Source organism: Nannospalax galili, unplaced genomic scaffold, assembly GCF_000622305.1.
Source record: "Nannospalax galili isolate Female #2095 unplaced genomic scaffold, S.galili_v1.0 scaffold406, whole genome shotgun sequence".
NCBI classification, from domain to species: domain Eukaryota; kingdom Metazoa; phylum Chordata; class Mammalia; order Rodentia; family Spalacidae; genus Nannospalax; species Nannospalax galili.
The window spans coordinates 6,007,896-6,020,268 of NW_008357033.1; the positions used below are offsets into that span (position 1 = coordinate 6,007,896).

The following is a 12,373-nucleotide window of genomic DNA, read 5'->3' on the forward strand; positions in this document are numbered from 1 at the left end:
TGGATCTCTGTGAGATTGAGGCCAGCCTGGTCTACATGGTGAGTTCTAAGCCAGCTGGGGCCACAGGGAGACCCTGTCTCAAAAAGACCAAAAAATAAAGAATAAAAATTTAAATGTAAATCAGTCCCCTGTCACTGGGATTTTGCTGCCACATAATGGAAGGTGTGCTTATTTTGAAAGCAAAAAAGGTTCAGAGAGGTGTGCCCATCGCTCCCTTAACTTACCAGGGAAGAAACGTGGATGCTGCCCAGCTGGATTATGGGTAGTATAAACCGTACTGAATTGCTTGACAGCACAGATCTGTGTGAAGCCCTTAAATTCTGGAATTCCTTCTATTACAATCAAATCATTAGCCAAGAGGAATTAACAGGTAACTATTTTCATGCAAAACAGACATAAAATAAAAAACCAGAGCAACACATACGGATAATGCTGTTCCTTTCGTAACTTTGGCGGGTGAACAATGTTGACTACTGTTGAAGACAGGTCTTTCTCTCTCCAATGTCAAGCACCCCTTGAACACCGTGAACACTGCAGCTATTTAGGTTCTTTCTGTGCCCTACAGACCCTGCTTCTCCATCCACAGAAGCTGGTGCTGCACCAAGTTGACATGCTGCAAGTGCCTGCCTCAAGCCACTTGTAAATGGACGCAGAACTAGTCTCTGTTCAGGGTTCAGGTGTTGTGCCTCTCCAGAGGAGAACTTCCCCTCCCTCCAAAAAAACCAGTGCAAGATGATCCTAACACACAAGTTTCCACTGCAACCTGAGTGGTGGGAGGGGCTTTAAAAGGTGGTGAGAAATATGAATCAAATACTAGCTGGGGAAAAAGTCCAACCAGAGGCCAGAAGCTGTTTAACAACAGAATGAACTGGAATCCACAGCTTAGGCTGGCAGCTCTTTGGCTGTCTGGTTTGCTATGGAAAAGGCTGGAAGCTGCAGGACTTTTCAGCCAGGGCACAGGGTCTCAATGAGATATAAAAGAGCTTATTGGCGGTGCATGTGCTTAGCCTGGTGAGGCCCTGGGCTCCACCCCCAGCATATGCCACGCCCCTAAAAGATGGCATACAGGATAATTCCAGTTACATAGGCCTAAAAGAGAAAAACAAGGCAAAACAAAGCTCATTTGCTTAGCATGGCACATGCAGGTGGCCACCATGTTATACCAGTGGTGACCTCAGAGTGAGGAGGGATTTAGATCTAGAGAGAATGAGTGGAAGAGGAGATTGGCTGTTTTCTTGACCTGACCAGGAACGAAAGGTTATTTGTTAACTGTAACCTACTGTGCTGGAGTAGCTTCAGTTGTCAACTTGACATATCTGGGAAGAGGGAGCCTCAACTGGAGAATTCCTCTATCAGATTGGCCTGTGGGCATGTCTGTGAGGCATTTTCTTGATTGTTAAGAGATGTGAGAGGGCCCAGCCCACTGTGGGTGGTGCCATCCCTAGACAGGTGGTACTGGGTTGTATAAGAAAGCAGGCTGAGCACAGGCCAGAGGAGCAAGTCAGTAGAGGAGTGTTCCTCTGTGGTTTGTGCTTCAGCTCCAGCCTCCAGGTTCCTGTCTTGAGTTCCTGCCTTGACTTCCCTCAGTGACAGGCTGTCACTTAGAAGAATAAGATGACATAAACCCTTTCCTCTCCAAGTTGGCTTTGTCAGTGTTTTATCAGAATAATAGAAAGTAAGTAGGAAGTAGGGCACCTGAACATGTTTTTATATGTATTTTCCTCTAAGTACGGCAGATTCATAATAAAAAATGTTGTGGCCCAGTGAGAGAGAAAGAGAGAGAGAGAGACAGAGAGAGAGAGTGCCCCCTTCCCCACCCTTCCAGAGCAGAGTGGAGCATGCTGAGTGACAGGAGAGCAATATGGCGTTCTCTGATCACTTACTAAATGTTTCTCAGTCAGCCTGAGTTGACAGACTTCTTTGCAAACCAAAGGGTGAAATGTTAAAGAGTTTGGGCAGGTCATATAAAGAGCAAGAAGTTGGAGAACTTTAAGAATAGATACTCTACTTTATCTAGAGTCATACTTTCAACTAGTACCGAGTCACATCATTAATACTGAAAAAGATACTCTACATAGAGGCCCTAGAATTAAAACAATCTACAGAATTCGGCGGGGGGGGGGGGGGAGAGGAGAGAGAGGGAGAGATGCAAAAAGTCAACACAGTATGGCAGACAGACAGAAGTAATTCCTCAGAAATTACAGAACATGGATGGGCTGGTGAGATGTCTCAGCAAGTAAAGCACTTGCCAGACAAGCCCGACACCCTGGAGCTCCATGTAATCCATGTAAAGGTGGAAGGAGAGAACCGATTCCACAAAGTTGTCCTCTGACCTATACATGTGCACCATAGCATGCACATCTCCCCTGCCCCACATCACACACACACATTTAAAAAAAGAAACTGGGGAGGCTAGAGAGATGGTTCAGTAGTTAAGAGCACTTCTCTTTCAGAAGATAGGAGTTCCATTCCCAGCACCCATGTGAGATGGCTCACAACAATCTCTAACTCCAGCTCCAGAGGCTCTGATGCCCTTTTCTGGCTCTACAGGTATTGCACTCACATGCACATACGCACACAAAGACATACACATAATTTAAACTAAGATATATAAAAGTGAAAATAAACTTATAGAATGTCCATCATTCAGAACAGGTGTGGGAGGCAATATTCAAGAAAGCACACAGGGGATGCTCATGAAAATAAGAGTGAAGTCATTTTTAGGAACCCCTTTTAAAAATAAAGCACCCATGGTTATGGGTTTTTGTTTGTTTGCTTGTTTGTTTTTGCAAGAGCCAACTAACATGATTTCTTTTTCAAGCAGAAGAGGTAGGAGGGCTTGCTTTCTACTGTAAGCTTACATTACTGAACAAGGCTAAAAAATAATTACCAGGCTAAATACACAAATACCATTAAATATAAACTGTCGTTGAATAAACATTAAATACATAGAGATGAAACAGATACAGCTAGAAACATTCCCTGGGAAGACATTTTTATCTATTTGTGTTCCAGCAAAGAGCTAAATCTGGGTCTAATTTCTTCAGAACTAAACCCAGTTTCTGCAGTGTTCTGGCAGAACTAAATTGCACAGAGAGGCTCTGATGCTCCCCATACACCACAGGGATTTTTTTTCCTTTTACACCTATTTTTTTGGGGGGGGGGCACACCTGTGCCAGGGCATGTAGGGAGGGGAGAGAACAACTAGAGGGAGTCAGTTCTCTTCTTCCACCATGTAGGTCCCAGGTCTCAGATCACAGGCGGTAGCAAGCTCCTTTTACTTTATATTTTACTTTACTTTATATTTTATGTGTATGAGTGTATGGCTTGCATGTGTATAAGTGCACCCGTGTTGTGCAGTGCCCAAGGAGATCAGAAGGTGGAGTCAGATTCCCTGAAACTGGAGTTATAGAAAGTTGTTAGCTGCCATGTGGGTGCTGGTAATTGAACCCGGGTCCTCTGCGAGAGCAGTCAGTGCTCTTAACTGCTGAGCCATCTCTCCAGTTTAAAAGCAAAACAAAGCAACAATAATGACAAAAATACCCACCTCCTTCACAGCAATAAATCCAGGCACCCTAGGAACACAAGGAAAGGAAAAGGACTCCGCCTTCTACCATAAGCCAAATGCTGCCTCCCAGAGATAAACAGCCAAGTCAAACAATCCTTCCAGAAGGAGGTTGAGAAATATGGGCGCGGAGCTGGAAGGAAGGAGGGTCTAATCACACCTTCTTCCCACAAGCTGTAACTGGGAGAAACAAACACCGAAGTGCTCTGCGCTCACCTGGGCTTCTAGATCAAGCTCCTCCCACTCTTCTATTCGTACACCACCCCTCAAAATGCTAACCTGGAATGGATTTCCACAGTAAAATAGTTACAGATGTCCCACTACAGGACACATCCCAAACCAAGCCCACATCATCTGATCTGTGTGCAGGGCTAGGGAACAGCATGGGACACAGGCTGGCCCTGTGGCCTTTTCACCTTAACAGCACCCAAGGCTCCAGACCTTCCTGGTGCTTCTGAGTTCCTTAGACAAAGAGCAATGGGGCCAGGCCTCCATAACCTATTGCTGGTAGACTGGCAGGAAACAAGAAAGATCCCGTGCCTAGGCTCCCAGGGCCTCACTCTGCTGGGCAGAGTGTATGTATGTATGTTCCTTTTCGGTCCAGGAAAATGGTTCTGAATGCAGCCTGTGGTGAAACAAGTGATATTTTTGTTCTAAAACAGTGAACAGTTCTAAACCCTTAGGAACTTGAATACCTTCTCTTAAGCTTTAAGCCTATCAATATGCAATTTATCCATAATTTCTCCCAATATAAAATCAGTTAAATTAAAAGAAGAGAATTCTTCTACCAAATTACACACTAATGATTCTTAACCCATAATTAAAGTATCACTAACAGCAGCTTACAGCCACAGCCAACCATGAGCACATTTATTAGGACCCTGAGTTTCAGAACCAAGTAATTATATAAATACGGCTGTCAGCCATCTTGAGAAATGACATCGTCCACTCTGCTCCCTGGGGGACTCACTCTCTGTGACCTGGCCTCTAGCCAGGGTCTCCTCCCTGCCCCCACCCCACATCCTACAGTGGCAAGGAGAGAAAATGTCAGAAGGCTGGTCACCTGCAGCTCTCCTCACTACTTGTCCACGGACATGGAGCAGTCTTAGAACTTGGATCCAGGGTGACATCAGGGCAGTGCTGATGGGGTCAGGAATGCACTGCAAGCAGGGATGTGGTCCCCTGGCTGGCACCATTCATATCCCAAGGACAATCCCGAATATGAGGAGCTAATAATTAATTCAGGAGGTGAACTGGAACAAGACACATAGTAACTCTGGACTGGTAATGTGGGGAGGAGGCCCATGGAACAGTAAAAACCCCTGGGCTCCAACCTCGGTTCTACAGCAACACTCCTGAATCAAGAGGAACAAAGAAACTCTGGGCCTCTGTTTCTCTGGCCAAAACAAGAGAAGGTATTAGATGTTGTTTGAGGCTCTGGTTAGTTCTGTGGTAATGAGTTAGAGAATACAAGGCAGTCTGTAATTAAAGGCTAACTTATACAGAAGTGGTCACAGTGACCACTGCAGAGCCTGCACTGACTTTCCTGTTGCTGAGTTGAGCTTCATCTTAAACCACTTCCTGGAGCACTAGAAGGCCCTGAGCAAGGACCTGGGGTTGCAATAGACACCACTACAGATGTGCTGCCTTCATGAGGGTTCCTACCTCCTAGTGGGGTATGCCTGGGAGCTCAGAGGGGAAGGTAAGAGAGGGTTGGAGTTGACCTATGGAGACAAGAGGCAAAACTGGGCTTCCTGTTGGTATAACCGGATCATCAGAAGGATGAGGCAGGAACTGTGAGTGGAGTGGATTTAAGCAGACTTCTGAACACATCAGCGCAGCATCCGCTATATCCCTTGTCATTATTGCAGGTGATCAGTCCACAGGTTTGATAGATTCTTTTTCTGTCTCAACAGCTCCCCTCCCCACAACCTATATTACGGATATTTTTCCTTTCTTTATTCACTTAACTCTCCTTGGAAACCAGTATGGTGAGACAGGTACAGGACACAGTTACCACGCAGGGCGTGACGTCAGCCATTTAGAACAGGTCTGGGCTACAAGTGTGGCTCAGTGGGAGGGAATATGCTTAGCCCAGTACTGTGGGTTGTATCCCAAGAGCACCCCAAAACAAGCAGGGGGAACAACCTAGAGGGGGTTCCAATGTGAGATCCAGGGAACCTAGTGTGGTCTGGGGTAACTGGCTGAGACCCCTGTGTGCGGCAGCTGCTGAGCAAGTGAAGGAAGATGGCGAAGATACAGTTTGTCTGGGGGAGAACTGTGCCTGACACAACTAATGCCTGTGGTCTCACCAACCTGGGGGAATAAGAATACCCCCACACCTTCACCCCCAAAGCTAACAAGGCAAACACTGAAGTGTCCCCTTTCAACAGGCAGGAAGCTGGCCTGTGCCCCAAAGGGAATCAAATGCTGCCTACCTATCTTTCCGTGTTCCACATAACTGCCCTGGCATGCTGGGGAGCTGGTACATTCAAAACAAATCACTGCAGTGTGCTGGATTTAAAAGAACTATTCCAACTTTTCTTACAGAAGAAAACCCCATGTATGATTTATGCCCATCTTCCCAACAGCCCTGGCAGTTGTGAGCAGATGTGTGTGGTGTAGACACAAACAACTCACTCTGAATGCCACTTGAGTTTTGCTGTGCTTCTCTTCATTTCCTGTGTATTTATTTTGGTGTTAAAATAATATTACCTTTCATAATAAGGAAAATAGAAGCAGATGTTTAAACCAAACAGACGATAGCCTACGATCCCACAGACCCACTCAACTTTCAAAATCGAAGTTCTTCCTTCCAACAGTAAAGAAGGTTAACAACGACTCCTGTGTGTGATGACTTAAAACGCAATCACATCCACCCTCAGGAGCTTCCAAAAGTTCTTTCTGTGACCAATCCCAGACATTAGCAAAAAATTAAAATGGTACCAGTTTGCTAGGGATCTTCACTCTGTGCTCACTGGCCCGTGTGTCCTGTTTTGTTTTTAAAAATAACAGATTACTTGCTGACAAAGAAATTGTCTTAAAAGTTTCACTTCTTGTTGAGTGGGGGGGATAGTAAGTTAAAAAAAAAAAAAAAACAATACATGAATTCCACCGGAAACAAGCAATTCTTCTGCAGCTGGTGACTTCTGAAGAATCCTGCCTTTGAATCAAGGGGGTTCAGAAATCAAGACACCACTTCATGTAGAAGAGGCAAAGGGAGCGGCTCAGCAAAGTTCTAGTAACTGGAACTTGTAAAAATAGTCATATCCCTTTCAGAAAACCTTAAATATGAGATCCTGATCCACAGTTAATTTATTAAAAAGAAAAAGGCATTAACAAACCTTCTGAAGGGGGAAAAGAGTAAGTTTTCAACTGCTAAAGAACAGACCTGGGATTTTTACACCAACAACACAAGTCTGCACCTCTTCAAGTTTTGTCCAAGAAAAAAAATTAAAACAACCCAGCTTCCTATGGGAGAAAATACGAACTCCTCCCCCATCAGAAAGACATCTCTGGATTCAGATGTGCTTTTAACAAAAAAGACTCTCCCTGCCAGTCTGAGTTCCCCCTAGCGCGGTGGCCTGTGTAACCCCAGGCCATCACCCTGGTCTCAAATCGCACGTAGGTAATGTTCCAAAAGATGAAAATAACATTTTCTGTCTTACGAACTTCCAAGGCAGTGGGGAAGCTACCAGGGCCGTGGTAAGCAGGCCAGGAGAACTATGGGGTCGGGGTGTTTTGAACTTTTTAGCTCTAGTTTTCTGGTCTCTGTGTTGTGTAATTGGCTGGGCTGCAGGGAGCCTGTCTCTCTCCGATAGCCCAGCACAGGAAACCCGGCACAGACAAAGGGCCTGGGCTCCCCCAACCCGTCTGCCAGCCCCCCAGACCCAGCAGGAAATACTCTCAGCTGTCTAAGACAATGGCCCCGGAAAACAAAAACTCATTGTGAGCTGCTGTTCCTCCTCCACACAAAAGTCTACAGCGCTAGAGCACATACTGGACTACTGTACACAGTGGGAGGTTTAAAAATAAGTATGGAAGGTCCTCCCCCTGCAACCCAGCACCGACATGCTTAACTTCTACTAGAGTTCTACAAGTTCCTCCCTTACACCAGATGCCAAGGGAGACCATAAAGAAAGAGCTTAAAGTGTAAAGATCTTGTTAGTATGTTGCAAGCACAGAGCAAACTTTTCACAATGTATCTCTTGACCTCAGGCTCCTGCAGGCCCGGATACCCTCCCCACCAGGCCCCAACAAACTCTGTACTGAAGTGTACATGCTAATCACTGGGCTCCCAGAGCCCTCCACAGTCCCAAGAAAGAGAACAAAACGCTCAGAAGGCCATCAGAACCCAAACAGCAGGAAGGGCCATTACAAAAGCCAAAGGAAGTAGATTCTAGAACATCTACCTTCGTAGCACAGAACGCCGATATTGTTGTTCATCTTGTCCAAGTATTGGTAGTTGAGCAGGTCCATCTTCATAAACAGCATTTATCGGGCTAGCAAAGAAGACCAGCTCTTTGCTTTCACCCCCAAAGAGAGTTTCAAAATTCAACCGCAGCTGAGTAGCTCCAGGCTCTCAGACTTCTCCAGCACTGAGACCCAGCCTCAGAAGGGCGAAACAAAGTACGTGAAGGGTTTTTGTTTTTAAAAAATACATACACACAAAAATCAGACTCACACAAACCCTTCAAGGGCTGATTGGAACACAGTAACTGTATTATAGCCTCGATCCAGCTTTAGAAAATCATTTCAGAAGTCTTACAAGTCTGTCTCGGGATGAAAAAGTAGTCAAAAAGGAAAACACGAAGCACATTTCCGAGGACAAAGGCGCGCTCTCCTCACATCCCGCTGCAAGTTGACTGCGCGGACATGCTGGCTATGCGTGGTATGACTCGTATGTAAAGCAGCTTCCTCTGCTGGCAGGGGGGCCGAGCATGCTCACTGCAGCCCTGCACAGGCTCAGGCTCAAGTGCGCCAGAGGGAGCAGGAAGAGAGGGGAGGGGACAGCTGAGGGGGCGGACAGTCCCTCCTCACAGGAGTTCCTCCTCAGGAGCCAGGGGTAGGGAGAAAGCCCGGCAAGTTTCTTTTTCAGGAACTGAACTAAAGCACAAAGTTTTGTTTTGTTTGTTTTAAAAAATCATTAACGTTCTTAGAGGAACTTCATTCCAGGGGTTGGGAACCCAGTTTTCCCCTGTGATATGCATAGCTCCCTAGATTCAAAGTTGTCTGTCTCTTTCTAAGATTGTTTTATTGCCTCCATGTTTACAATTAACTTCTTTCTCAGTCCCTGTAGATGGACATATATACCTTCTCACAGCTAAAGGAACCCAGGCTCAGGGATAGTCTATATCTGACCCATAACCTCAAACAGAAACAATTACTTTTAGAGTGACTTTTTCCCCTAACAGAAACACACACACACCCCAGCAGCTGGAGAGATGGCTCAGCAATAAAGAGCATTTGCAAAGGACCCAAGCTCAGGTCACAGCACCTACATGGCCCCTTGCAAGCACCTGTAACTCCAGCTCCAGGGAATCCAGTGCCCTCTTCTGGCCTCTGTGGGCACCCACACCCACGTGTATACACACACACACATACACACACACACACACACACACACACACACACACACCAATGATGAAGGGAGGAAAGAGTCAGGCAAATAAGACTGACATATTCAGAATGGAGCACCTACTTGAAATGGGAGGGGGGCCCTTTTATTTGTACAAGGTTACTCCATTTGTTTTCTCCTAGGGACATGTGGCCTTGCTGTAGGGACCACTGGGCTTAAATGCCACACTGCCAAAGCACAGCCCAGCAAACAGTGCCCAGGAACTAAATATCCAAGTCACCGAATTTCAGAATTTTTAGCATATAAAGAGCACATTAGGAAAACAAAAAAAAATTTTTTTTTAAGTTTTCATCTCTACAGATCACATGACTTCTGGCACCATGAATAGACTGGTACATCACCACAGGGGAACATTTCTATATTGATGGTAACGTGTGCTATTTATTTAGAAAATATCAAGGAGTGTGGTAGATTATGGCACAAAATACCAAATTTTAATGCTCTTTGAAAAATTGCAAGGTATTATATGTCAAAAACAAACCCTAGCCAGTGTTGCATTTTGGGAAACAGCCACAATTATGGGAACTCATGTGGCACCTAAATTCTGTCACCATTACCCCTGCTGTCATGGTGATGGCAGGGAAAAGATGGCCAGAGGACCAAGGGTTCCACAAGCATTTTACCTGTAGGGACATTTATTAACACCATATGATGCATTCTAGAAGCTGGAGAGCTGCACTGACAGGCATGCTGCACTGAACTGCTACTAAAATACTTGATGGTGTGCCAGCCATGGTGGTGCACGCCTTTAATCCCAGGCAGAGGCAGGCATCTCTGTGAGATGGAGGCCAGCCTGGTCTACACATAGCAATTTCTAGGTCAGCTGGGGCTATAGGGAGAACCTGTCTCAAACAAACACACAAACTTGATGGCATTTTGTGGGGAGGGTGGCAGAAGACCACACAGCTTCCCTCACATCAGTGTACTTTGGGTATTAGATTCAAATTCAACCAATAGCTTTAGCATGCTGTTTCTGCACTATGTTCTTTTATATACATTTTTCAATCAGAAAACCTTGTATATCATTAGTGTATTCCACATGAGAGAAAATTAGCTGTTTGTTAGAACTGACAGAAGCTCTGTGTGTGTGTGTGTGTCTGTGTGTGTGTGCCATGTGTGCAGGTGCCCTTGGAGGCCAGAAGAGGGCCTTGGATTCCTTGGAGTTGCAAACGGCTGTTAGCTGCCATGTGGGTGATGGGCACTGAACTAGGCTCTTTTTTAAGAGCAGCCAGTGCTCTTTACCACAGAGACATCTCTCCAGTCCTCAATGGGGACTTTTTAATTTTTTTATTTATTATTTTATGTGTATGAGTGTATTGCCTGCATGTATAAGTGCACAGTGTCATGCAATGCCCACGGAGGCCAGAAGAGGGTGTTGGGAATTGAACCTGAGTCTTCTGCAAGAGGAGCCAGTGCTCTTTCTTAATCACTGAGTTATCTCTCCAGCCCCTCTCAATGGGAGCTTAAAAAGTCTGATGTTGAGCTCCTTCCCAAACCGATCTGAAAGGCTGTGTGTGACCTGTAATACAACTTTCAAAGAGTCCCAAGTGGTTCTAATACACAGCCATACTGAGCACTGGCAACTCCATCTGAGAGGGGGAAAAATCCAACCCTAAGAGACTTTGTTGCAGCCTGGCATGGCAGTGTAAGTCTATAATTCCAGCACTTTGGAGGCTGAGGTAGGGGGACTGCCATGAGCTCAAAGCTTGTCTAGGCTACAGAATGAGGTCTTGTCCCCCATTGCCCCCCCAATACACTAGTTTAAGGAGAGGATTTTTAAAGATTTAAACACGTGTGCTACAGCACAGTTGTACAGGTATCAATAAAATATTTAGCAGCTCCCCTTTGATGACTCAACATTATTTAATACCTTGGGTCTCAGCCTACAGGTGTCTATGAGACGCTGTCCTGCAGGCTCACTTTGACCCATGTCTAAAACGCTGTGTCATTAATCCTCAGCCCACAGCCAGATTTTCCCCAATGAGGTGGGATGCTAGCTCTCCTCCCCAACTCTGCCCTGGGCTTCCATTAATCGTGCATGGCATGCTCCTTTGCTGGCCACATCTAGCTTTCAAGCAAGGACCTTCTTCCCAAGCAGAAACGGAGTAAGATTAAAAATTAAAAGGCAGGGTGCCAGGGAGACAGTTCAGCAGGTAAAGGCACTTGCTGCAAAGCCTGACACACAAGACCCTGGAGTTCAAGCCCCAGGACCCACATGATGGAAAGAAAGAACTGACTCTAGCAAGTTGTCCTCCAACTTCCACAAGCACACCATGGCATAAGCATACCTACAAACATACACACAAGAAACAAACAAACGAATAAATGTTAAAAGAAATTAAGGACAGGACTGTCAGCTGGTAGCACGTTTAGTGGGCAAGCACAAGTACCTGAGTTCAGATCCCCAGAAACCACGTAAAAAGTCTCAAAACACATGCCTTCTAACTCCAGGGTTCAGGGCAATGACAAGAAAGAGAGGTAGATCCCTGAAGCTCACTGGCCAGCCAGTCTAGACAAATCAATGAACTTCAGGTTTGGTGAGAGACACTATCTCATCAAAAAGTAAATAAATAAATAAAATAAATAAATAAATAAATAAATAAATAAATAAATAAGTAGAGCAACTGAGGAAATACACCTGGAGGCAACTTCAGGCCTCCACATGCATGCACACACATGTGTACCTATCACATACATAAACAACACTACACAAAAAAATAGAATAACAAAATCTGGGCAGACAAGATGACTCAGTAGGTAAAAGCACTTGCCTCCAAGCCTGACAACTTGAGTTTGAACCCCAGGACCCATACAGTGCAGAGAAATGACTCCCACAAGTTGTCCTCCAACTTACACATTCGGAACATGGTACATACAAATGTGACAACACACATACAAAATAAATAAATAGGGGCTGAAGAGATGACTCAGCAGTTAAGAGTACTTGCTGTTCTTCCAGAGCACCTGAGGTCAGTCCCCAGCATTCATGTCAGGCAGCTTACAACCACCTGAAACTCCAGTTCCAGGGCATCCAATGCCTTCTTCTTAACTCTGTGGGCACCCACAGATGTGCCATACACACAAATGAGAGAGAGAGAGAGAGAGAGAGAGAGAGAGAGAGAGAGAGAGAGAGAGAAGTTGCTTCATGGAAAATACAAGTTATATAACAA

At 45.4% G+C, this 12,373-nt stretch overlaps 1 protein-coding gene across 3 annotated transcripts in view; it reads right to left on the reverse strand.

Moving 5' to 3' along the window:
• Window positions 1–12,373, reverse strand: part of Vgll4 (vestigial like family member 4) — a 145,540-nt gene that overhangs the window by 52,716 nt on the left and 80,451 nt on the right. Inside the window, exon 1 of one of the 3 annotated variants that reach the window (XM_008854895.3) lies at window positions 7,978–8,528. The exons of the other annotated variants lie outside the window; for them this stretch is intronic. Coding sequence (XP_008853117.1) covers window positions 7,978–8,059 — 82 coding nt within the window. The 5' untranslated portion in view covers window positions 8,060–8,528. Of the gene's footprint in view, window positions 1–7,977; window positions 8,529–12,373 lie in introns of those variants that run through there. 3 annotated transcript variants of the gene reach the window in all.